At 41.6% G+C, this 27963-nt stretch overlaps 1 protein-coding gene across 1 annotated transcript in view; it reads right to left on the bottom strand.

The window, feature by feature from the left end:
* Nucleotides 1-27963, bottom strand: part of FBLN5 (fibulin 5) — a 49018-nt gene that overhangs the window by 10951 nt on the left and 10104 nt on the right. The window contains exons 5-7 of the mRNA XM_074149081.1: nucleotides 6401-6523; nucleotides 3061-3177; nucleotides 1984-2103 (exon numbers count right to left, since the gene is read on the bottom strand). Coding sequence (XP_074005182.1) covers nucleotides 1984-2103; nucleotides 3061-3177; nucleotides 6401-6523 — 360 coding nt within the window. The remainder of the gene's footprint in view (nucleotides 1-1983; nucleotides 2104-3060; nucleotides 3178-6400; nucleotides 6524-27963) is intronic.

Below are 27963 nucleotides of genomic sequence, written 5' to 3'. Positions count from 1 at the left end.
CTCTTCAGCCTGAATTTCCCTTTCTTCTCAATTGGGCTCAGTCCATTTATCCACTTTTGGTGTTTTGTGCAGACAGACTGGAAAGTATTTGAAGTCCAAATATGTTAAAGGGGCTTTATGGCTGCAACCATATTATCAAAAGGGAGATGAAAGGAACTCTATACCTACATAGTTCTGTTATTATGTGACTTGCCCCCAAGTCAGTTCACTGAAAAAAATGCCTTCCTGACAAAGCATGGACCAAAGGCTGACTCCATAAAGGGATCGAGACATCACCCACCCCCTTGAGGCGTCCTAGCCCAGTGATCCAGCACATTGGATTCATGTAACCTGTGCTCAGCTGCTGTCAAATGCTAGAGGAACTTAAAGCCCCAAAGGTCCTACATTCCTGCTGCCGAGCCCACACAGGACAGACACATCTTTGCTGTTCCTAAACACTTCTGGCATTCTGCTGACTACCTGCAGAGGACAAGATGGTAGGCTTTTCAGAGCACACATCTAATGCACATACAAGACCTCTGTGATTAGAAAATAATGCTGATGTTGAGAAAGTCAGGTTGAAATCTCTGCCTTGAATTGGGCAGGGATGCGTCCCATCTTCAAGGTAAGCTGGCTTCTAGGCCATGGACTAATCCAGCACCTGTTGAAGTACATCTGGACCCTGGGTGTCTCATAAGAGCGTCATAGAAACATGGAATAGTTTGGGTTGGAAGGGACTTACTTTTAAAGGACATCTAGTCCAACCCACCTGCAATGAGCCGGAACATCTTCAACTAGATCAGGTTGCTCAGAGCTCCATCCAACCCAGACTTGAATGTGTCCAGGTACTGACCTGCTTTAACAAGCATTTTCTTGCACAGAATTGTCAAGAAAAGGTTTTCTGCTTTAAATCTGGGTGGTGGAAAGTCCCTTTTTCTGGCTTAACTCTCAAACATGAATGAAGCTTAAGCACCACCTCTCCTGTCACTGTGTTTATGTGGCATTGCAATGAACTTAACTGGCTCAGGCCCCCAACTAGCTCAGGAGCACATAAAAAGGTGCAGGAGTCTAACTTAGAAGCAGAAAGGCCATTAGAAATCAGAAAACTTGTTAGGTGTTGCAGCTCTAAATGTTAAGTGCATAAGACCCTTTAGAGATTTAAGTCTTTGTTCTTTCCCTTATAATAAGGAGGTTTGCAGGGAAGAACAGCTTTGGAAACACTAGTCTATACACACACTGCATATCACATGCCTGCTCTCTCAGAAACAGCATGTTACATCTGTTTACTGTAAATTAAAAAACAAGTATTTTCCAGTGTATTTTTCCTTCCAAGAAATATTGGCTGGATTCGCTAATTTTATCAGGCTGTGCGAACATTAAGCACAGAAATAAGTTTTGCCTTCAATTAAAATAAAGCAATAAAATAAAAAGAAAAACAAGAGAGGAAAATGTACAGTGACATAAGCACAGTTTCTTCTGCTATGTGCTGAACAGATTAGCAATAGCTGTACTACGAAACCATATATTGTTTCTGAAGTGTAGCCAGAGGAGAAATACAGGGGAAACTGGGGAAGGTTTCAGGCAGAAGTGTAGTCGTAAGAGCAAGTGGAATGCATGCATTCAACAGACAACTGGAAAAGTGCTTTATACAAAGTGTTTCTTTAATCATGGAAGAATGTTCTAGGACAGTCCCTTCTTTATTTACTCTAATAAAGCTTCCTGTTCAGCATTTAGAAAGCATTTTCTTATGCTTTGCTGTTATTTTGGAGCTTTTTAATATTTAGCTTATTTCTTTAAAACTTTTTGCATTCTTCCTCCATTGTGCTTTTCCGGGTATCTGCTGTGTGCTTTAACTGGAAAGAAAATCATACGAGTTGCAGCTATCCTGCTGCTAACCACGGACCGAGGCAAAAGATGTTTTAAAAAGCATGTACAAAACAATACGAGAAAAAAAACTTAATAGAATTAAAGAAAGCAAAACAATAAATAACTAAAGACAGTTACCACTGCAGTTAACTCCATCAGCTTCCAGTTCGTAGCCAGGTTCACAGCGGCAGAGAAAAGAGCCGTAGGTATTGACGCAGGTCTGAGTGCAAGGGTTTTCGTTTGTACATTCGTTCACATCTGCAGGAAACCAATGCCCAATGCATCAGTGACTTCTCCCCAAACTCTATTTTCAATTTATTACTGTAAAGCATTTCAAAGAGATTAGCTGTACAGTCAGAATGACTTGTTCCGAAAAAATACAACCAAGTCAGTATTGTTTATTGAGATTCAGGCTGCTGCCTGGAAATAGTATGTTGGAAACACAACATGCATGGAAATGAAACATTTTGGGAATGTCTTCAATCAAAAAACTAACATGGAAGATGGGGATGAAATATTTATTACAAATGCTTCTGGTTTCATCCTGCAATTTTAAAACCATTGAACTGATTTTGTCATAACAGACCTGAGACAAAATGCAGCAGGATGTACCTGAGGAAGATAATGCAACGAGGAATGGTCCTTATGGAAACCTAGGGATGTGACAAAAACAATTCTATTTTTTTTCCCTTTAGGACATTAGCAGCTTCTGGAAAGTTCTCATATAATTAGTACAGACCACTTCCTGCAGCATGTGGGAATATGCTCCCATCTTAGCTGGCAAGCGCCTTTATGAAGAGGTTGTGTGACTTTGATTCAGGTAGCACATCACAGCAAAAGGTGGTGTAATGCTCAGGACCTGAGTCTGGAGCTTGGGAGGGTCAGATCTAGTTTGCTGATCTGACAGAGTTTTTCTGCCTCAGGTAAGTCACACAGCCTCAGATTTTAAAAGTAACTTCAGCACCTAAACTCTATCATTTAAGTGAATTGAGCAAATCTATATTTTAGAGGGCTTGGGCCATTGTGCATATTTCTCCTGATACACTGGTCATGTTGCACCTGTACCCCTCTGAGGTACAGGGAAGCTACAGAAACATCTCAGGCTGAGAAACCTACGAACGTTTTCAAAAGCAATGCTGGGAAAGTTACTTGTATTCTAAAAACAAAGCAAGTTTGGGACCAAAAATTTCAGTCATGGTTTAGCGTACACGGTACCTTGGCATGATCTTCCGTCTTCATTAAGGGTAAAGCCTGGGTTGCACGTACAGGAGTAGGAACCGGGCACGTTGGCACACAGCTGCTGGCAGTAGCCGTAGCGACATTCATCTATATCTGCAGATGGGAAAGATGGAAAGTAGAGTGGTCTGCATTTTCATATGCAGGTACAAGGCAGCACATATGTTGAGTCAATGGTACCAATGACGGCATACTGGTTACAGGTCTAACGGCCACATTTTCAGGTGTTCAGACCCAGAGTTAGTGTTAAAATACATCTATACCCAAAAGGATGCAGTAATGTGTTTTTATCCCCAGCTGACATCTTTCAGTATGTCCTGTGAACTGATTGTCATTGCTGTGATCTTTGACTTAATGCGATGCCATCAGGAAGCCCAGAGTCAGTCCCTTTAAGCAGTTACCTAGAAGCATACCTGATAGCTCGCACAGACCGTCAACACAAGCACAGCCAGTGTTGTAGCAAAGTTCTGGCAAAATCAAGACAGAAACCCCTTTTACCTCCACATATACCAAAGCTATTCACTAGAAAAGCGAGAAGTATTTGTTACTAAATACTTTTTTTTTAGAGAGGATATTCTTCAAAGACTTTTTTTCCAATAATCACATTCATATTTTATATAAACTTTTAACTGACAAGTTATAGATTCTTAAATGCAAACAGTAAATTTACTGCCAAAACAGCAGTTTGGGCTGAATTGCAGCATTAGAAATACTTACAGCTGACTGTTATAAGCACAAGAAAATGCTGTAAGATGGGTATGCTAGAAAAATTTTGCTCCTAGAGTAAGAACGGGAATGGAACACCTGGAGTAGCTATCCTTTCCAAAGCTTTACATTTCCTTTGGTATTAGCTGGCTTTTGATTTATGGAGATTTTTTTAATGGCTACTCTCAAAGCTTTGAAGTTACGTTCATGCAGTAGAAAAGCAAGTGTATTACCTGCATTCAGTTTGCCAGAAAGAGCAAAGCAGAAAGGCACAGGTTTTGGTGAAATTTCCCCCACCATAGGTTCCAACGCACGTGAAAATCAAAATGATGGTATTCTCTTATGATTCACATGTATACACATATATCTGCATTAATTCCAGCAGTTCATTATTTTTTAGATAAATTGGCTGCTGCTTGTTTTAGTGTTAAATATTAAGAATATGTTGGGAAACTGAATTCATGAACAACTCGAACATTTACATGATGTGGTAATACCATAAAAATAACAATGTTGTGAATCTGTTGTATAAGTAGCTACATCCTGCAATTCAAGTTTATGTTGTTAGCCTCATTGGGGCAGTTTTGCCATAGAAAGTCTCAGGAAACCATTCGGAAAATGTCAAAAGTCTTGCAAATACTCTCTCTGTGGGAAATAGCAAGGACACTGACACTCAGTTTTACCCTCACTAGCTTTTATTTCCCACTGCATTCTAAATAGCAAGATAACCCACAGGCAAGGGCTGACTATGGTATGTACACCAGCAGCAGGCTTGGCCCCAGTCCTGTGAAAAATGACATTGGTTTTAAGTAAATTAATATCTCATTTCGCTGACATGAAACATTACTTTAAATATATGCTTTGGCTTTTGCAGGACTGTTATCTCAAGAGCACTACATTTTGAGGATAAGGACTTTTACAGAGCTTCTTGTGAGTTGGTCATGTAGACACTGCTCTGCCGGCTCCTCCTGTATAAGCTTTTCTGGGATAATTACAACAGAAAGAAGTGTAGCTTTTTATAACTGCGGTTTACTAACAGTGCACCAAAAAAAGCCTGTCTCTAAAAACCCAACCCAGCCCTCTGATTACATTAAATGGTCTTTTACTGCTTTACGCCAGCAAAAGTCAATTCTCCAAAACCAGTGGAAAATATGGAAAACTGAGACTTTTTTGACACTTAGGGAAAAATATAGTGACTCTAAATGCAATTTGCTTTCAGCTCTTTGCATTGCCTTGTAATAATCCACCTCATGATTATTAAAGTGAGCAACACTGGGATGTTATTGCCTATTTTAAATGGGATAAGCAGATACTCAAATCAGTTCAGCAGTGCAGCCACTTCAGTTCTCTGGTATATCCATCAAGCAGTAAAGCACTTTAGATCCATGTCCAAATCCTGAATGCTGCACACAACCCTTTAGTTCGGGCTGTAACTGGGAGAAGTAAATGAGTAATACAACAGACGAAGTAGAGCAGAATCCCCTCCCTGCCCTCCATCATCCTTACCCCATCACATATGCCTGTACAACCCCCAACACAAGCTTTTTTTCCCCAAGAAAAGAGGACTTATTAGAGATTACGGAGCAAGAGCTTTGGAGACTTCGTATCCCAGACAAGACAGTGTCTCTCCAAAGCAGCTATGGCTGCGCAGACCCAGCTTGGAGGGTGCTCAGCTCTGTCTCTGCCCGGTGAGTTATACAGCAGCTGTTTGCAGAAGTTAGGAAAGCAGCCGTGAGTCAGTCCTTCACTGGAATTGGTACTTGGGAGGAGAAAGCTGGAAAATAACTGGAGAGGCTCCCGGGATGAATGGGCAGGGAAAGCCCATTCTCCTTCCAGCGGAGGTGTTGTGACAGGACAGTCCAGCTCCACAGAGCTGGCAGGCAAACAGCCTGCACTGGGGGGAAAAAATAATAATAAGCAAACTTTTTTTTTTTTTTTTAAAAAGTTGTATCCTATCTCCTAGGTCCTATTTGTGTACCTAAAATTAACATCTACTTCTTCATCCCATGCGCATGTCAAGAGAGAGGAATGAGCTGGAGGAGAGGGGAGCTGGAAGGTTTTCCCATGCTTTTTGTTGAGGGATATCTTTTTTTCAAAGGATGAACAGGGCACTTCTTCAAGGAGAATAATACAATCAAAATAAAACTGCTCGGAAGCTACCAAAATGGCACCCAGTTCAGATGTATTTTTTTTTCTCACTCCCAAGCAAAAGGGTTGGTTGAATCTAGGGACTGACTGGCCCGTTTCTTGGTGTCAAATACTGATCCCTTTGTGTCCAGACTGCCACTGGAAAGTACAAGATCTGTTTGGGAACAGATCTTTTTCTATACATGTGATTGATCTTATATGAAAAGGAATCCTTCAGACTGGGAATATCAAAATCCCACGTGTAACATGGATGCTAGTCATATGGCATTTACATCTACACTTTTGTTCCACGAGGGAGTCTCTCTGCCAAGCACACTGTTGGCACTTACAAAGATGAAAGACATTAGTTTCCATGTAGCCGAAGGTTTAACTATGTACTTGACAAAGATGCTCAGTGACACTATTTCAGCTATTCACAGGTACGCATGCGCGGATGCACAAATCTCACATCGCCCGAGGATTTTACCTAAACACTGGCCTTCTAACAGCCAGTAGCCTTCAGTGCAGGAACAGGTATAGCCCCCCTCAGTATTTATGCAGATCTGGGTGGGGTTACACTGGTGAGAATCTGAAGCGCATTCATCCACATCTGCAACACAAAAATACAGCAAGAAAATGTTAGAAATGGCAACAACGACAGATTGTTCACACTGTACAGGGACTTGTGTTCACAATGTGTGCACCGGGTCCGTGTGAGGAACTGAAGTGTGGCGGGGTAGAGAGAACAACCATAACCTGAAGTAAAAGTCATAAGAACTTAAAGTCATAAGTTCTCACTGAGGGCAGAGAGAACTGAGGATGCTCATCACATCTCTTCCTTTTGCAGATGACCCAGTGTTTCTCAGAGCTCCTCAAGAAAGGGATTGCATGACCTCGACTTGTTTATTACTTCCCCATTTGCTTTATCACTGAACTGGGATTTCCATGCTACCGGGCAGTGTTCAACCCTAGGGAAAGGCTGCTGGAAGGGCTATATAGCCCCACTGCAGAGTGAGATGAACAGGAGTTCAAGAGATGTATAAAAACAACTCAGACATATAAAAAATCCCTACTTCCTACCCCCACCAATGCAGATTATCTCACTGTAATCTTTTCAACAGAAGGTTCAACCAAAATCAACCTTTACCTGACAAAAAAATGTATACTTCCCTGGAATCAATTTCCTGACAATAAAACTCTTTTCATTTTAATTTTTTTTTGCATCCTTATTGTTTTTAATGTATTTGGCTTTTTATTACAGCCCTTAGGGTGCTTTTGTCGTGAGCTTTTTTTTTGCATAGGAGGTGAATAGCATTCCTACATTTATATAAGCCAGGACACTGGAACCTAAATGATTAAAAATGCCTTTCAGAGTCATAAGTTCAATTTGAATCCCTCCTTGCTCAATCTCTTCCCTGATGTTTCTGGCGTCGGGTTTGCCTCTAGATGTCAGAAATGGAAATATCAAAAGATAAATTGTGTCGTTTTTTCAGCCAACTCAGATTTCTATGTTTTATTTATTAATACCTAAACTATTTTTTATTCTAGCATACTGTGCACTGGCCTTTGCTGAAGTACTATGTCATCCGAGCAATGCTACTTCCTTGATCCCTCCCTGATTCTTATTAACCCAGACTTCATTGGGTCATGACTGAAAGTATCTCACAAACACACTGGGCTGGAGCAGGCAGCAAAGGCAGGAATTCTGTCTCAGTATCTGCCTCTGAGGCACCTAGCACAGCCAGTCAGCTCGAAAATCCCAGCAGTCATGAAATAACTGATCCAGCCTTGCACAGCAGCATATTTAACATGTTTGGGTATGTAAATAAATACACACATATTATATATATGGAAAGAGTCTAGAGTTCTTATCTTGCCAACATCTGTACAAGGGCAATTTATGGTGAGTCAAAGCTCCTAAGATAACAAGAATGGCACAACTAGAGGTAATTAACTCTGTCGGAAATCAGTTCCCACATATTTATTGGCCAGAGAAAAGGTTGGCAAAGTGGTGGGGGAAGTGGGAAAGGAGTAAGATAACAAGTCTAGACAATATAGGTACATAGATGTGTTGTTCAGTTCATCTGTTGCTTCTGTGGTTGGGCTAAAAATTCTGGATCCTCCCTTCATACACGGTATCAGACATAATTGGCAGTATTTGAACACAGATTTTATCTAACCATAAATTTAATAAGGATGACATTAATGTTTTCTAAATGAAAAAGCTTTCTATTTGTCATGTTTGCTTATTGTTTTAGCAGTGGGACCTTGGGATCTGGCCAACCCTGCTGTTTCTAGCCTACCCTGAGATTAAAAAGGAGATTTTCATTTTCCATGTTCCCTGCTTCTAGTAGTATTAATAGGTGAAGACCAGTAGAGACAAAATGAGGGACAGGATCTTACCACCACATATGGTAACAACTCTATTTGAAGACTACAGATGCTGTAGTGCATCTTTCTTGCAGGGGTGCAACATGTGCCCATCACCAAAAGCAAAGGGTGGCTGCAGGATCAGTTTTGTTCCTCAGTCATCTTTAGTAGTAGTGGCACGAGCAGCAGAAGTAAAATCACTCAGGAAAAGTAAGACAACACTCCTCTTTTCTTTGCTATCTACCAAGCAGATTTCTTTGCTTACTCCCAATCTTCACCTTTTGCAGTGGTGTTGGAGACATATTTCCATCTGAACAAAACTCTTTTTACAAGAGAGGCTACCTGTGAAGTTTCTGCTGCCCCTGAAAACCTGATCAATCTGAAGTTAACTACACAGAACACCTTGACTCCCCATGTTTTATACTGAATCATACCTCACTGAATTAATTAATGAAGTTTTACACAACCAACAAGTATAAGCAGCATTACTGGTAGCATAAAATCTTTTTGCTTGGGCCTAAGTGCCCCCAGTTTTATATTACATGACTCTGGCTTTCTCTAAGATTGCCCCTTACCATGATGCGCCATTAAACTCCGACAGGCCCGGCCAACGCAATCAAATCAATGATTTTTGGTAAGCAGCCTTCTCAGTTCAAACAGGTAGTATAACCCCGGCCTGTTTGCCAGGGGTTATTTGCATTGCATGGGCTCCCTAAGTGAAAGCTGATATTTGTACGCTGAGGAAAACATCAGTGCAACAATTGGCTAACCGTTAGGTATCCTCTTGAAGAACATCAGAGCTGGGAAGACAGAGGGTGCCTTGCCCAGCCCATTTACACAGTGCAGCATACAGTGAGAACTGCTGAAGTCGATAAAGTCAAAACTAGATATTTGACAGGGAAAGGGAAAAAAAAAAACCCTCAACTTATTTCCACTGGGGAGAAAATTAGCCATAAAACTCCAAGAGATTACCTATAATGGATTCACGAGACTTAAGTCTCAGCAGAGAAGCTCTATCGAAACATTTTCAGGACATCTTTGGTTGAGTGGAAAATTGCAAGTGGAAACAACCTGACAGCTAGTCAATAATGTGTAAATAATTTCTTATTCTGGTTGCACAGCTTATTTCTGTCCCGTTCAAACATAAATCTTAGATGTGTTCATGCCCTGGGAATACCACGTCAGCTCATTCATACCACCTCTGCCCTTGTAATGGGTCATACACAATACTAGAGTAAAACTGTGATGCTAAATGTACATGATGCTAAATTGTCAATAGTTTTGTAGGTTCAAAGCAGATAAGACCAATTCAGAGAATAAAAAATTTTAAGGACTACTCAATAGAAGGATAGCGCATGTGTTTAAGAAGTCCCTGAAATGTTCTCTGGATCCTGGAAGAGTGCCTCTGACCCAGAATAACTTGTGTTGCAGTCTTCACCATGGAAAGAAATACCACAATGACTTGTCTGAGCCCCAAAGTAAAGTCATAGAGTCATAGAATCATTTAGGTTGGAAGAGACCTTTAAGATCACCAAGTCCAACCATTAACCTAGCGCTGCCAAGTTACCACTAAACCATGTCCCTCAGCACTACATCTACACGTCTTTTAAATGCCTCCAGGGATGGTGACTCAACCACTTCCCTGGGCAGCCTGTTCCCATGCTTGATAACTCTGTCAGTGAAGAAATTTTTCCTAATGTAAACCTCCCCAATACAACTTGAGTTGGGGGACAGTACCTCAGCCGTTTCCTCATCCTTGCTTACTATGTTTCCTCCTGCATCCAATAAAGGATGGAGATTCTCCTTAGCCCTCTTTTTGTTGCTAATGTATTTACAGAAAGATTTTTTTGTTGTCATTTACAGCAGTAGCCAGAAAAAGTTCTAGTTGGGCTTTGGCCCTTCTAAATTTCTCCCTGCATAACCTCACGACCTCCTTGTAGTCCCCCTGAGTTGCCTGCCCCTTCTTCCAAAGGTCATATGCTCTCTTTTTTCCCCTGAGTTCCAGGCAAAGCTCTCTGTTCAGCCAGGTCAGTCTTCCCTGCCAGCTCATCTTATGGAACATGGGGATGGCCAGCTCCTGCACCTATCGGATTTCCTTCTTGAAGAATGTCTAGCCTTCCTGGACTCCTTTGCCCTTCAGGACTGCCTCACAAGGGACTCTGTCAACAAGTCTTCTAAACAGGTCAAAGTCTGCCCTATGGGAGCCCAAGGTGGCACTTCTGCTGACTCCTCTCCTTACTTCTCCAAGAATCGAAAACTCTATCATTTTGTGGTCACTATGCCCAAGACAGACTCCAACAATCACATTACCCACAGGTCCTTCTCTGTTAGAAAAAAAAGTCCAGCAGGGCACCTTCCCTAGTAGGCTCCCTCACCAGCTGGTGAGGGCAGGGCCTGTCCTCTTACATGCAGAGCCAGTTCACAATTAGTCCATTTTTATTTGAAGCCTTCCAATACTAATACAAATTAAACTGTACTATGAACCGCACTTGGTGATAAATATCAGTGCCCCTGGATTTTAACTGGGAAATTCAAAACTAAGAAATTAAAGCACTAGCCTGAGACCACTCAACGAGACAGAAGCAAGAACAGGTCACAGACGATTCTGACTTGTAGTCCTTCATGTAACCCAATACAGCCTGCCCTTATTATGTAAACACTTAAAGATGTGACTTTTTCAGAAATTTTGTGCAGCCTCTACATTGGCTAGTGAGATCTAAAGTAAAAGATTAACCATCATTCTGAAAGCATTATGTTCTACCAGGAGACCTCAGGGGCATCGAAGGCTCTTTCAGTTAAACTCTATGCTACTCACAACATTACTGTCCTACCCTAATGGGGCATTGAACCTCAAAGTTTCCAGTAGTTACTGAAACAGAGAGAGAACTATTGACACAGTCAGTGGCAAATTGAAAGAGTTATCTAGCTACCACACTTCTTCTTACCCTTAAGACAGGACCGGGACCGTTGCTGTGAAATTACCTATGAAAACAGAAGGATGTTAAAGATCATCATACCTAATAATTTTGAGTAAGTCCAAATTTTCCCAAGTGACTAGTGTCTGGGTGACTCCTTAGGGGTTCCTGATTTTGAGACAGCAGCTCTTCAGACCTTTAAACCACACTAGATAACCCAGACAGGGCAGGACAGACCCCTGTTCAAAACTTCTCTTGCCAAGGAGTGCTTGGCCAACGCTGATCCTGAATGTTTCGGCTCTTGATTACGCTGCTGTGTACTATCAAATTACCAGTCACCTATATTCTCACATCCATCCTTCCAGTTGTTGTGTTCATTTTACTACTCCCACAGCTAGCTCCAAAGGCAGAAGTTCAGGCAGAAGTCCAGACAGAAATTAAAATTTTACCTAGGGTGGGAACGATTCCCTTTGTTACTTCCTAGCTGAATACTGAGAGCAACCACATAGCCCATCCAGACCACTGCTCTCTGTCTCCTAAGAAATACCACCTAGAGCAAATACAGAGCCTCATGGCTCCAAGCCATGAATTTTAAAGTTCTTTGGTTAACTGACTGAATGAGAGAATAGGTAGGTAGCATCTCCATATACATTTGTCAGGAAGCCTTTTCTGCAAGAGCCGGAGCCCAAATACTCCAAAACTAACCACAACCCTCTCTCTTCGCTCAGTGTGTCTGCCTTAAAAATTTATGGCTGTGGTGGTTTGGTCTAGCAACCCTGGGGTGTGATGTTCTGTTTACTTGACATTTTGACAGAGGTGAGATGGCTGGGGCAATGGGGTTTCATTTGGGGATTGGAAGGGTGGAGAAAGTGTTTTTTATATTTCTGGCTGACTGGCTGCCTTTTGTGGGATGTGATGTGCTGATGCTTTGTTTTTATTGGTACAGATTGTGTTTTTAATGGATGGCAGGATGCCTGGTGACTGGATAGATATCATTTACAATGTCAAAAAAAATAAATGAACTAATTGTGTTTAGCATGCAAATTACTGGCTTTGTGTTTTATTATCTGTAAAAGCTAGCAGTAATCTTCACGGATTCTTTAGAATTTAGTCTCATCACAGAACAATGAATGACATTTTTAATTCATTGTCCATAAATTTAAGAAAAAAAAAATAATTGAAAAGCCATGCATACAAAAAACAGGGCAGCATAATAATATAGTCAGAGAGAAAACCTAGATGTCAAACTGCAGCACAACACCACATCTCACCAGGGAGCCTAATACTTATCAGAAGACATAGTGATTTTTTATCCTGACTCACGTCCACAAAGAATGCAAGACTGAGGCCACTCTCATTTGTATCAATAATATCGCAAGAAATCACAGCATGAAAAACAATAATCCATTGAATTAAGACCGGACAAATTCAATACCGCTTAAATGAAAGATGCTAAAACTAGGAGACCAGAAACCTCAAGTGAGAATCGTAAATGCAGAATCAAGCTGTGAGTGTTCACAGGATCCTGAAGATCTGGGTTTGGTCCACTGTTTTCCACATTGGGGATAAAATACAGAGGATCACAAGCTGGTGGAGTTAAGAACTAAAAAGTGAACAGAACTCATATAAAAATAATTTGCTGGATATAGTGGGCGCATTTGAAAGTGTATTTCAAGCCAGACAAATGCAAAGTCATATATCAAGATAAAAAAATATTGGTCATGACAAGAACTTTGGGGTCATTGAAGATAATCACTAGAACACAAACTTTTCCTGACACAGAGCTGCTGACAGGACAAGCATAAACATGAGAACACTGAGTAGACACAGGAAATTGTTCTTACCACTGTATATTGCATTAGTAAGATAATTACTGAAATACATTTCTGCTATCAACACTTCAAAAAGCAATATTGCAAAGAGATCAGGAAATTTCCAAAGAGTAATTCCAAGCCACGAAAATTTGTCTCAGAGCAAGATAATGCTCTGTTCATTAATCTATTTAAGAAAGGTTTCAAGGTATATTTATCTGTGAACTATAAACATCCTTATGGAAAAGTTTTTAGCTGGAGATGGTGACTAAAGCTAGCAAGAGACAATGCAATGAAATTCAGTCTTTAGAAAACAAATTCAAAATAAAAGTAAAGCACAGACTTGAGTAGTTCTCCTGACTAACCATCTGAAAAACATGATAAGGTACATGGTAGATGTTCCTTTACTTTAGGGCCTTATATCTGAACAGTACTTCTTTGAAATATACTGCAAGAAAAAAACTGTGTGCATGAAACATCAATTGCTGGGTAAGATTCTATGGTCTATGTCACAAAATAGACAGATTATGTGGTCAAAATAGTGTCTTACAGTCTTCATTGAAAGATTTAACATCACTCAACTTTTCATTATTTTTATCTATACCCCTAACCATCACACCTGAGATTTTCTGCTTACCTTAACATCTTTTTAAATTTCCTAGGCCATTAGGAGATCTATCTTGGCCAGCGAAACTACTGAAAATTGTAAGAGGAATTTGAAAAGTTCTTCCAAGTGATTTCTCTTTTGCAGAGATTTAAATGTATGCATGTGCAATGTTTCATTTTTTGTTGTACTTTTATCAATAAATTTGATTTTTAGTGAGAGACATTGTACCTCTAATGTTTGTAATAACTGCAGAAAAAAAATGGAAAACTTATGCTAGAAGATGTTGTGTCATCAGCCTAAAGATGTTGGGCATGCCAACCACCCTCCTTTCAGGACACGGAATGAATTAATCTTTTTGAAGCATGAAGCAAGATAAAGAGGAAGAATCCAAATTACTACCACAGGCAATATCTGTTGAATCGAAGATCCCAGAGAGGACTAACCTGCAGGTTAAGGGAAATCGACATGCAGGAAGTAGGAGACTGTTTAGCAAGATAAGTGACTTTAAGAGGTGGAGAGCCAGGGGAGAAAGCAAGCAGACAAGAGGAGGTGGAGCAGAGGTGCTTAGGAACTAGAAGCACCTGCCCACTGAAAGCTGAGGTTCAAAAAATGTAAGAAAATGCTTGCCTTTCTTCTGCTCAGAAAAACAGGATTTTGCGCATAAACAGGACTTTAATCAGTAAAGAATACAGAAAGAAACAAGGTCCTTAGGATTAACTCATCGGTTCCAAAACAATATCGGAGTCCTTCAGGAAAAGACTTCCTTGAAAAAAGCTATATTTAAAAGAAGAAAAAGTTAAATGAGTATGTTGATGAGTCCCATTACAGAATTTATGAGCATGTGGTCACATACCACACAACAGAGAAAATGCATGTGGAAAGCTTACTGAAGAAGAGCCAACCCAAGGAGGTGATTTGCACCTGCCACTACAGGAACAAGGGAGATGACTGCTTTGTTAAGACCATCCACTGGTGTTGAAAGTGATGGTATTCGTGACTACACTTATCCCTCCACAATGAGGTCCATGCTCAGTGTGCTGTTTCTGTTCCACTCTCTCCATGACAACTCCTATCCCTCTTGGCCAGCAAGGTGATAATGCCCTTAGCAGACAGCTATCATGGAAGGACGTGGACTTATCTCTGAGCTAGAACCACGTTCTTGGAGGCTTTGGTGATTAGAAGAGAAACTTTGCTTGGACTCTGTATTCAAGAGGGAAGCCAATGTGGACAGCAGATTTCCAAGACGATATGCTTTTGGCAATGTGTGCTGTTTCACAGATGGACTGTTACATTTTGTTCTATTTGGAACATATTTAGCATGCATGACTTCCTTTCTTAAGTAATGAATTCTGATAATCATGCCACAAATTTCTGTGGGTCACAGTAGTAGCTATGGCTGCGTTTCCTTCTTTTGACCAACCATTGACAAAAGTGGGCATGTTTTTGCCATCATGATTATTTAAGAGCCATTAGCATCACAGGGTCCAGCACAGCAAGGCTGAAGATTAATTTGACAGTTCTGACAGCACAGTTCTTGCAGAGCCTAAAAAGTTTGCCATTGAAAGTCTTCTTCCCCCTTCTATTAGGAGGAGTGAGTGATTTGGGGGGCCTACTTCTTTATTTTATTCTGTTTGTATTTTAGTCTCGCTGTTGTACCAGCACAACCCCAGGAGATCATCCCGCTCTTGAGATAACAAAGTTCTTGCAGAGAGACTCAAGGCTGCGAGCTCGTTCCAGAATCTCTGTCTGCTCAAACACTGAATCTCGTTCAGTCATTTATAACCCTCAGGGCTCCATTTTAAAATAATACAAAGATTGGATGTCTATTTTTTTAATAGGAATAATTGCAGGCCAGGACTAAACATCCGAGCTCAGTAACATGGGTATCAGTTCCAAGATTACTTGGAACAGACCACTTTCTCCAAACTTCTCCCCCACTTCTTATTTGGACACTCAGAAATAATTTCCTCAGTAGTAGATTTTTACTCAGTGAAATCACATGTTTTCTTAAAACTTTTTTTTCTCAAGATAATTACATTTGATAAGAAAAGGGGAGAAATAACAATGCCACATTCCTGAAGTGCAGACTGAAGCCAAATTCAAACTGCTGCTGTGTGGGGTCAGAGTTTTTTTCCAAGGACGACTGACCCTAGTGAGCTTGGACACAATCCAAGATCAACTCCCTAAACACCTGTTTAATTGCATATTTCGGTGTCTGAGGACTGGCCGTTGATCACTGAATTCATTTTCTATCTGCATCCCATATGCATTATGTTATTGGTCGATTGCTAAACAAGGATTAAAGTGTTTTTTCACATAGATGGTCAGCCTGGAAGCGGACCTTAAATAGTGTGAGGCATGAATCTGTAATGCTGCTCCTTCTGCCTGGTATGAAAATTGCTCAACATGTGTCACAGGTTCTAGATCTCTTGCCAGCTATCTGAGCCTTTCCTTAGCGAGTGCACTTTTAACATTACTCAAAGATGATAAACAACAGCTAAACTGTGAAAGGACTTTGCTCTCTGAGCACAGTTCTAGCCCTACTTTTGTGATTGAGATTTAGAAGACAGCCATGCAGATAAGCGTATAGGAGGGGGACAGAAGGGGCAGCATCCTCTTCCCCTTCGGCTCTGAACAGACCTGTGTGTGGTTCATACACTCAGCATTACCTTGCACGACCACAGGTCCTCACCCCTACCAATTCCCAGGGCTCCCTGTTGTACAAGATCACACTCAGTTGTATGGACTATTCCCAGTGCCCCATGAGAGCCTTTGCACAAATGCACAGTGTGCATGTTAATTCTGGGAGCAGAAATAAGGCAAACTACTGATTTCAATTAAGGGCTTTGCTTAAACATGGAAACTCCATGGATGGAGAATAACCATACTCTCTGGATTCATGATTTCCTGGTGCAGGCTCTGCAGAAGTTAGAAAATCCATGGTCAGTGGATGTGATTTGGGAATCTCAGTTATCAAACCGCTGCCCTTACACTATTCCAAGGAGCTGTGGTACAGCAGAACAAGAGTGACTCGAGTATCCTGCAGGAGTGAGGTAGAGATGTGTAAGCATCCCACTGACAACACTGAACATACTGAATTAGGAGATACAAAACAGGTGCTGCCCACATCGATGGTTTCATCTTCGTCAGCAGGAAACGTATCTTTCAGCTGAATAATTGGAGTGTTACTGTTGTACTACCCATTTCTCAAAATGATCTATTTCGTATGATCATATGCTACACTGAGATCTGCTGGTAGGGTGGTGACAGGAGCCAGGGAGCACTTATTGAGAATACTCCCAGCTGCTGGGACGTTATCTAAGTGGCACTTTATATTGCAATGGAAAAGAAAAAGATGCACAATCAGAGGCAGGAAGTGCACACTAAGAAATTAAAACATACTTCTAGCAAAAGATCCTTAGAGTCCTCCCTTTGCTGCATGATACAAAATAGTCTCATGCAAGAACCCCTGGAGAAGGCTTATAAAATTTCACAGAAGAGGAGAAGAACCATTAACACTGAAAAAGTGAATTTTCTATGGCTGAATTGTATATTTTCTCTGCAATTCTATGGGATGGTTTAAAAAGACCCTATAAGAAGGAATACATTAACAATATAGGAGTTTAAAGCACTATTTATAAAGCCTTTAAACATGTCTGTGAAATCCTTTCAGCTTCTCCTCCAACAAACTCTTTCAAAGACTTTTCTGTTAGGGTACAGAGCATGAGAGAACTAAAAGAAGAGAACTGCTATTCCCACTTTCACTCCCCAGGGAGCTTTGAGAAATCACTAGCACAAATAGTCCAGCCAGCTGGTTTAGCCAATTGGTGGTCAGTTTACATTTCCTTTAATAAGTGAACTTCTTGACCGTACATTTTAACTGAGTCATTAAGAGCTCCTTTTCCAAGTGTTTTGGCAGGCTAAAGAGGTCTGAGACTGTGAATAGACCACAATAACTAGTAAAGAGGAGAACAGCCCTACTTTTAATACAGCAGAAGAAATTAATCCAAATGGATCCAAAAATTAAAGCTACAATGAAAACAAGGGATGCAAATATCCACCTGCAGAATACAACGGAAACTTTTATTGGAAGGGTTGCTTCTTCCATTAAAAATGCCGCCACTTTTGACGTGCTACGTGACAAAAACTTTAACCATTGCTCAAGCATGTTGTGCAAACAACTGTGGGAGTGAAGTATTGGAGACCTGAAAATACAAGAGAGATTCAAGGTGTGCAATATGTACATAACCCTAGAGAGAATTCAGTATGGATGCTCTAGTCACTCTCACAGGATACCTTGAAATCTTTAATATATATGAAAAAGGAGGACTTGCGCATGTATACAAACAAGGGATCTCCATTATGGGGAACTGGAATAGTAATGAGAGATTCATCACTAACTAATCTCTCACAAAGCTTCCGCAATTATAACCAGCATCTCATTTAGGAATGGATTGGATTCAAAGCTGCTTGGCTTGAGGACACAGGGAGGCAGAAGCCTGAAGGTGGCATGGCTGGAGATTGCCTCGTGGCACTTACGCTGCATGAGTCAAACACACATGCGATGGAGACTACAGTGCTTTATCTTCTAAAACCTTATTTCCTGAACCTAGCTGATAAAACCAGGGAAAAGACCCTGGCCGCACCATCGGTGATTGCAGAACTTGTGTCTGGACAGCAGGGTAGTTTTATATTTGCTTTAGAGGCTCTGGTAGAGTCACACATGACTCAACGCTCACATCACCTGTGTGCCCCAGCACTGCCACAAGCTCTGCAGGCAGTGGGAGTTAGAATTCCTCCTTGGGAAGGCACAGCTTCAGATCTCTGCCCATGGCAGCAACCCTTCCCAGCTGCTCTAGGAGCTGTCGTGATTGACTACAAAGAGAGTGTTATGCTTGGCACTAAGGACATTGGGGAGCTTATCAGGGGAGAAAATTGTTTTTCATGTTTCATCTGAGTTTCAAATCTGTCCGTGTGTCAGCATGCTTTATAACAATCTCAAAAGCACCACAAAGCCAAGGTAATTCTTGTATAAATGTTAGGGCCTTTTGGGCTCTTTTGTAAGAAAAAAATGGGTAGTGGACAAAAGCCAGTGGAGAAGAAAAATCCTTGAGAATTATCCTCTGCAAATACTGGCTTCCAGGCTCAGACAGCTGTGTCCTCATTACTGTTAATAGCAAAGAGCTATGCATGTTGGACAACATTCCTCTTTGAGTGTATACATAGCAAGCCATCTATTTATTTATTTCTGTGGTGGTGATCATTGGAAAATGCCTATAATCCCTGCTCAAATAACTGGCTTTAACTCAGATTTGGCATTCACTGTTCTATAATGATTGAGCCACATTTGCTAGCAATGTTCCCAAAATTGCCGCCAGCCAACTGGGTTGCAGACCTTCCTGGATAAATGAAAACTGTGTGGATATGGAAGGTTTACTTTGTTCCAATTAGTGTGTGATGTGGATGTCTACTGGCAATTGTCCTGCTCTCCCTACTCTCAGTTCATAGCTCCCTTGAAAAAGAGGTGTTTTATCTCAAAGGGCTTTTTCCCTTTCTCTTTCTCTCTCTTTGTTTTAAAACCCATTCAGTTACCTTTATTGCATAAGTTAAGACTGAAACTCTCAAGATTTGTGAAATCCTGAGATAATAAGCCCTCAAAGCAGATGTACTGAGGCTTTAGCGGCAGAGAGTTGGGTTTCGTTTAGCCCCAAGAACTGCCAGTTTTGAGCAGGACCATGACAGGTTCTGGATAGTTGTGAAACTCCCAGGCAGGACAAGATGGGAGGCTGAATCTGCATCAAAGAAAATTTCTAATAAAAGTTACCTAACACTTGCAGGGGTCCTGTCCCCCATCTGTCAATCGATAAAACAATCAAGATAAAGGCAGATTTTCTTCCCTTTACTTATCCTGCTGTAAAACAGATGTGTTGAGCTGGATAGCCTTGACTGAATTTGCAATCTGTGAAACTCAAGATTGACTTTACGTAAAAGCTGAGAGCAAAATCCTTCACTTTTGATTATTGCTTCTACTTCACTATATCAGCTTCCATCCAAAGAACTTAGAGCATTTTAAAATCAATGCTAAAACTCAAATTCTATGTGACAAAGAGAATATAATTTCATTTTACAGGAGTCAGATAAATTAAAGGCTAGAACCAGTATCAGACACAGGCTCCTACACTTCAGGCATTGCAGTCTCAGAACCATTGCACAAGGTATGTTGGACGTGACCTCTAGAAGTCATCTGGTCCAAGCCTCCACTCAAAGCAGGGGCAATTCAGTCAAGTTGCTCAGGGCCTTCTCCAGCTGTTTGAATTTCTCCAAGGATACCACCTTTAGCCACAAACTTTGTGAACCTCTGTTCCAGTGTTTGACCACCTTAACAGAGATAACATTCCTCCTTATATCTAATAACAATTTCGCATGTTTTAACTTTTGCCCATTCCTGTCCATGTGCACCTCTTAGATGCTGGCTTCATCTTCTCTACACACTCACATTAGACAGTTGAAGACAACAAACAATACAATTCCCTCACCAGCTTCGTCTTAAAGCAGAGTAAACACACTTCTCTCAACCTCTCCTTGTATGTTAGGTGTTCCTACCCTCTAACCACCATGGTGGTCCTTCGCTGGATGGCCTTCATACGCGAACATCTTTCTTATACCAGGGAACCAGTATAACTGAGGGAATTGGCTGCCTGTGAAGGCAACAGGAATCCACTGCACACTAAATTATCTTCTGGAGGTAGCTAAGAGAAAATGCTTAGAATTCTTATGTACACAACCTTGTTATCAGTGTGAACCTCTGCTTAATTTACTAGAAACTGTTGAGGTGGTAGAATCATTTCATCGGACGCTGTACAAACACAGCTAGAACCGGGACTGCCCTACTTGCACATAGAGATCTGCACATTTTTGTCCCCAAAGCTTCAAGATAAGTTTACGTTCTTTGCACCAGAATTCAGAAATTGCTGACTAGCGCTAAAGGCTGAACACGTGGCCAGTCATAGTACCAAAGTCACAGGCAGTCCCACCAGCTCTCACAGAACCCATGAAAGCTTAGAAAGACGCATGTTTACATTGAGTGTTCCCAAACCAAATGGGTCCATTCCAAGGAGCTTGGCCTGAAAAAACATGTTCTGTTTAGGTAATTAAAAAAAAAAGGTAAATAAACAAAAAAGGCAATGTTCCCAACCAGCAGGAACGTTTTAATGTCAGTGGTTAATCCTGGAGCAAACTCCTGCTCTTACTCTCCAGAAGACACATCCTAGTGAATTTTCCATCATGTGGGCCTGCTCTAGTGAAAAGCTAAATTACATTTTTTCCCTTTATTATAGTACTTTCCCTTATTACCCCCTTATTATGACAAGGTCTCTGGTCATACTCAGTCATGCAAGAGAACAGGCACGTTTTAGAAGGCCTAATCTCCAGCAGAAGCATGCCTAGCAAATCCTTAGCATGATTAGCATTTTACCATTTGTAGTCTCTCTAATCATTGCCAATCAAACGCTGCAGACAGTGCTTAATTCAGCATTTCACATCCCTCCCCAAGTCAGATGGAATGAATCACGGATGGATAAGGTGTTTCTGAAATGGTTTCATGTCCCAAGTTTCTAGATGTCAGCTGGAGATTTTGGTGGAGCGGAGTGTGACAGTATTTTGTATCTTGTGACGATATACATCCCTTATCAGCTTCAGAATATACATGACCTGCTGGGCCGTTAACGGATATTCTACAAATTGTCAGCTGCTAATTACATTTAGAGGTATTCTCCAGTCTGCGCAGGACACATCTATGCCATATGTCTCTGGGCTCAAATCTACACTCAGGTTTTCAAAATTGCCTGGGGAATATGGAGATAATATTTTCACTTTTTTCAATTTAAGTCACAGGCAGGGTAGGAAGTGTTATGTGTAACCCTGTAAAAGTTTATTATTCTCTTATGCCTCTTTTCATCTGTAACTAGTTAAACTTCTTGAAAATGTCAATGAGCCAAATTGTCACATTACAAAAAAAGAAATCACTGATTTCACTAAGAGTTTTGCCCCAAAATGCAATGTACTAGCTGAATAACATAATACACATTTTACAAAACCCCACCTTCAAACAGCACCCATTTACTTGGAAATAACACCTCCTTCCTAAAGCTGGCATGCTACGGCCTTTTGGGAAGACTGTATTGAAACCAACTGATAGCTGTCAATAGACAGTTCTGGGCTATTCCATCACAAAGTCCATCCTGTTTTTAATTAAAATGATTTCCATCTGCTTCTGAATTAAAGCTCCAGGTGCAGTATCTAATGATTTGCTGGCTACAAGTATTGTATATATTGCTGTAGTCTGCCTTTGAAACACACGAGCATCATCCAAGGCTGCTCTAGCCTATGCCTGGTTTGGGATTCCCCACAGGGTTTGTGATAGCAGGAAATTAGCAGCGTGCTACAGCTTTTGGACTCCATCTCCTCTCCCTGGCCTTGCTCCTGCTCCAGGGGTAAGGAGCGGCAGTTTGGCAAACTGACTCTGCCAGATATTCCTCCTTCAGGAAGGGAATGTCAGGCCACCCATTTAAGCTACCTCAGCTTTGCGTTCCTCCACCATAAGGGCAATAACTGTTATTTAATGGATGGAGGCTCTTACCCATGCTAAGAACTTTTCTCTGCAGTGTTAGATGAAGTGAACAGGAGTTTTTCTGTGCCTCTGTGCACACTGGAAGCTGGAAATACGTCAAAGGACTCAGAAGTGAAGCAACTTGGAGATAACTGATAACATGTGTCCCACCCCCAACTTGTGCAAGACAACTCTTTCTTGCTAACATTTGTTCCAGGCAGTTTTTAAATGCTTCTGCAGATCCATTTTGTACTTTTCCTCCACTACAACATACCTAGTGTATTCTTGTATAACCTGATACACTGCACTGTCATAAAGGTGTCAAAAAGCACACTGTCACTGCACTTTACTGTGTTAAATCTAAAAGTAATCTTCCTTTATTTCAGCAAATTATACCCTATTCAGGAATAATCATACTTTTGTACCACCCACCATACACAACTTCTGCTTCTCTGACATTTACAGTTCCAATTGCTGTCATCTTACCCTAAGCTTTCCAATATACTTAACTCTTTAAATCAGTCAGCCTTAATAATGTCCCCAATTTATTGTTACTCTATATTGAGATTTCCATAAACTTACCTACATTTATCTGGTAGTAAAGTACTTACACTTAATGTCAGGAGGTTGGATCCATTCTTAGCAGAACATATCAAAGGACTATTCCCTCTCTGTTCTGGGATGAGAAGTCTCAGTACCACTGCCAGAAACTACTGCCCCATGCTATGCTGCTCTTGACATCATCGCCTCCTACTGTTCCTCTTCCATCAGATGGCCATGTGTCAGGTTACCTTTTCATTTACTGCTGGGTCTCCAGTCCCTTAATTTCCTGACCACAATTGTAGCTTTCCCAGATTTCTCTATATTACTATTTGTACAGTCCTCCCATTCAGTCATTCGGTGTCACCTATAGATATGCTGGGGTTGTACCACAAAACCAGTTAATGCCTTTGATCCAACCAGCAATTTACCGGTTCACCAGTTACTGCTTCATTTACTCAGGGGGCTGGCCGGAAAACAAGAATTTTACTTCACAAAAAAAAAAAAAAAAAGAAAATGGAAACAAGCTCAAAATATTAGAACAAAGCAGGCATTAAAATTGCTTCTTTTTGTGGAAAAACAAAACAAAACAAAAAACCCAAATCAAACAACACAGTGTTAGACCAAGCAGTAGATCACGGATTCATTCAGACCCTGCGAGTTCACGATGCACTCCTCTCCCCCCCATCCGGGGCTCTCCCTGTTTAGCTGAAGGGCTTCTGTTTTCAGTATCTGAATGCTTCATGAACACAGATTTATTCTCACTGTACTGACATGTTATTGGTGTAGAGCTGAGGCACAGAAAAGCTAAGGAAATATTCCAGAAGGACTTACGAGTTTGTATATACACACTTGCAGGTGCCTAAATGAAGACACCATACACACCCTGACTTTCAGAAAGTGCTGAATGCCTCTGCCTGAAAACCTAGAGCCCTCAAGGGTTTCCAGCTGGTCACTCAGGTATTACAATTCCTCAGATAAGTAGTTAATTCTGAAAACAATATTGAGCAAAGAGGTCTGAGGTTGCACTGTCAGCCTGCGGCAAAGACTGCAGGCCAGATCAACAGGCACTTACAGGCTAGGCTTCCACTGAGGATGAAGGCCAGTGAGAGCAAGGGACCTAACCAAGCTTTGGGGACCTGGGCCTTCATTTCAGGTGGCCTGTCACCTATACTATTGCCCTATCAGCTGGACCATCCTTCTTCTCACACTGCAGCGTAACCTTACACTACAGGGCATCTGCAACCATGAGTTATGGTTGAAAAGAGCAGAGATGCAGAGCAGAGAAGGTTTTGCTGGTGTTAAAACTGAAGACGGACTTCAGCGCATCTTGTCATCCACAACGGGCAGCACGTCCCAGGCAAGAGGCAGAACAGTGAAACTACTCCCCTGAACTGGGCTGGTGATGTGTAACTCTCATTCATCTTCTGGTAGCTTTATTTGCTTTGAAAAATTCTGTCATCTCATTGAAGTACTAAAATGGGAAGCCAGTCAATTGGCAGATGGAGGGATCAGAGCATGTTAAACTCCACACAACATCAGGCAGCTCTTACATTTCTACATGGCAGCTCTCTCATGGGTCTGGTATCTCATGGACAAGACAAAGGAACAATGCCAGCATTGCCATTACCTCTGCCTATAGTCTGGCAAAACATACGGTCCATCTGGCTGATTTACATTGGTAAAGGAGCCAATTCATATTTTCTATATATTTTGGCTTAACATCTTGATTGTGACATAGAACCATGGCCAATTTCAGGCTGGAACCAAGTGAAAAGAAACAAAGCTGACCCAAAAAATATAAGGGGGAGGCCAAGAAAAACGGTGACTTTTAAGTCATTGAGAAGACTGCCACCTCTAGGTACTGTGGGTGCTGCAAACACAAGCAAAGATTAACATAGGCCTGAGCAGAGTGCTGGTGCTATTAAGGGCACTGAAAATAAATAAGCCTTCCAGGAAAAAGGAGACACTCTATCACATACTGAAGTCTGCACATTATGCCACAGGGAGGTAAAGAAGGTGTCACTCATGCAACCAAAGTCCCTGAGGGTCCCAGCAGAAAGCTACAGGTGGACTGCCATCGACAGCCAAAACAGACACCCCTAGGAAATGCGAGAACAAACCACAGAGCGAATGGATTGGGGAAGGGTACTCGTGAAGTCAGTCAATCCTCCAGCACCATTAAGTGACTTACTTTTCTTTTAAGCCCTGTAATTGTCTTGTTGGCGGGACTGCCTTTCATGACAGCTATCCCACAAAGGAAAGCTCACAAAATCTGCTCCAGAGCAGACAGAGCTAATCGGTACATAGCAGCTTTAACTGATCTGGCACTGCTGAAATCCCTGGAAGTAAGACATAATAAAGGCAAGGGGGCCACAAAGCCCTGAATATCAAACCGCTGTTAGCATAAGCCTAAGGAATCATTCAGAGATTAACAGCAGGGGTGAGAGCCCTGCCCTGGCCAGCACATGCCTGAAGATATGGCAGGCTGGGCACCATTGCTGCTTCTCTGAAGTGAGTCAGATATAACCTCCTGCCAACTGGCTCTTGGTGACAACTGAATTATATGTATTATCTGGCTCAGAGCCCAGTGACCAATAACTCCAAATTCAGAGACCAAGCTTAATCGAGGCCATTAAACCAACCAAAACCCAGTCTATCAGTAAAACCTCTTTCCCTCTGCAGTCTCCAGAGTGCAAGGGAGATGGGATTCCTGGGTTCTTGCCACCTTGTACACCAAAGTATCAGACTACTCCAAGGAAGAGGGAAAACTGGAACACATCATGAGCTAGACAGTTTGCAGTCCACAGAGACTTCAACCTTCCTATGACTGGGCTGGTGCCTGCACATCTAACAAGACATGGACATTGTCCCTTCTGTGCTTACGTCTTTTCTCTGCATACAAAAAAAGCTATATTTTGTAACGTGACACATTCTCATTCAGCTGTCCCCCTCTGTATACCACTATGCTTCCCTCCTGGCTCCCAGCCTCAGCACAGAAGAAACCAGAAAACTTTTAATTACCCCTAGTAAGCAAGTGATGACACTTCCATGGACAGAATCAGTTTAGTTCAAGCTAAAGTTGAAAGCAAATTCAAACACTCCTATCTGCCACAGTTTTTAATCATAAGGTGATCTTCTGACTCGCTGTCTATTCTTCCCACACAAAGCCTAAGAAATCCTTATAATGGTATCAGGAGTTTGGCAGGAGGAAAATATTGTACCAAACTCCCTGACCATAAGACACAATCAGTGGCTTAGGCTCAAGACAGATGAACCCAAACCTAATAAATTCACTGCAAGAACTTCTGCTCCAAGATCCTAAAATCTTCACCAAAGACAATGGGGACCATAATCACAGTTCTAAGAGGAGTTTTTGGTCTCCAGTTGACCTATCCAGCTAACTACCCCGAGTTCAGTTGTGGCTACACTGTAGTTGTGTTTATTTTAGTTTCCCTTCTCCCATCAGTTGTGCATTAATACGGACAATTGGTGATGCTTGAGAGGCACTGACATGCAGAATGATGGACTCGCACTTACTGTTACACTTCGCCATACCCAGGAGCCTGCTATTTTTCATTCCGGTACACAGAAATGCCAGTTTTCTTAATAACCTGCCAGCCTTCTTGGCTTGCATGTTATATTTTTTCGTTCAATTTTACCCATTTCTTTGTGAGTAGCAGAAGCATCACAAATAAACGAAGTGCTCGCCTGTGCTTTAACCACCAGACCGTACTCCTCCCACACTGCACTTAGCGAGGAATGAGAAGGGATAATCCAAGCCACAGAAGGCTCGGTTTACCCTGCTACAGACAGATACATGCAGCAACCTTTTCTATCAAGCCAACCCCTCCACCACAGATGGATTCACTTCAGTGAAAAGTAGCATTTCTACCCTTGTTCTCATTGGTAAAATCTGCTGGGGGACGACATGTTTATTGGTGGTCAAAATTCTGTAGGAATGACCCTACTGATGGACCCTACTGTAGGCACTAGTTGAACCTTGCCTTTCCTCAGCCCCAGCCCATCGTCTGTGCCAGTGCAACGGTTTCCTAAGGGAGGAAGGCAGTCTGAGTGTTTTCAGATGTATCTTTTTACCCAGGCTGGGTAAAAAGTCCCCATCCCCCTGTGCCGCTTCGGGGAGGAGACAGAGAAGTCAGGAGTGAAATTGAGCCTGGGAAGAAGGGATGGGTGGGGGAAGATGTTTTAAGATTTGGGTTTTCTTTCTTATTATCCTACTCTGATTGGTTTGCTAATAAATTAAACTAATTTCCCTAAGCTGACCCTGTTTTGCCTGCGACGGCAATTGCTGAGGATCGCCCTGTCCTCATCTCGACCCATGAGCCTTTTGCCCTGTTTTCTCTCCCCTGCCCAGCTGAGGAGGAGAGTGACAGAGTGGCTTTGGTGGGCACCTGGCACCCAGCCAAGGTCAACCCACCACATTTATTAACTCCTCTGGCCTCCTCCCTCCTTTCTGTCTCTAGGTCATACTCATCTTGCCTTATGCTTACACCTTTTCTAACATCTACTTCTCTGTCTCTGCCGTCTGCTTTCCCTGATTCCTCCATTCAACCCTCTCAGATGCCTCTCCACCCCCACCATCTCCTCACATTGTGCATGTGAATTAATGGGAGAGAAAGGAAAAATAAGAGCCCGCCCATTACAGTTCTTTCCACAATGCCCAGAAGGATCTATGTTTGAGGCATGTTTTAAAGATCATTGTAAATCAGGAAACAGCAAGGTGGAGTGAAGGGAAATTGGAAAGAGCTCTCAGCTCATGAATGTATAATGCAAGAACATGGGCCCTCGCTCCAGTTTAATCCTGCCAACAGTTACTAGACCAAGTTCCTTGAACAAAAAGTCATTATTTTGACTAACCATTCTGTATTTATAGAGAAGTAGTGCTAGAAGACAAACAGTTCAAGCAGTGCTCTTGCGCTAGATGTTCTCTGCTTTTTCCTGTATGTGGTCTTTTATTCCGGCGTTAATTGTGGTTATAAATTATTCCCAACCTGCTTTGGAATGAGTTTACACAGACTTCGTGCTGTTGAAAACACAGTACGTTTATACATACAAGATATAAAGCATTCAGCAACTCCAGGGGTAAAAATACCATTATCGCGAATCAAACCCACAGAAGATTTAAAAGGTAATTATCATAAAAATATTTCTCTGCCTGTTGCCACAAATGGCTACAGC

Source organism: Numenius arquata, chromosome 6 (genome assembly GCF_964106895.1).
Source record: "Numenius arquata chromosome 6, bNumArq3.hap1.1, whole genome shotgun sequence".
Taxonomy (NCBI): domain Eukaryota; kingdom Metazoa; phylum Chordata; class Aves; order Charadriiformes; family Scolopacidae; genus Numenius; species Numenius arquata.
The sequence above is the reverse complement of the archived record's forward strand: the minus strand, read 5'-3'. Positions and strand labels throughout refer to the sequence as shown.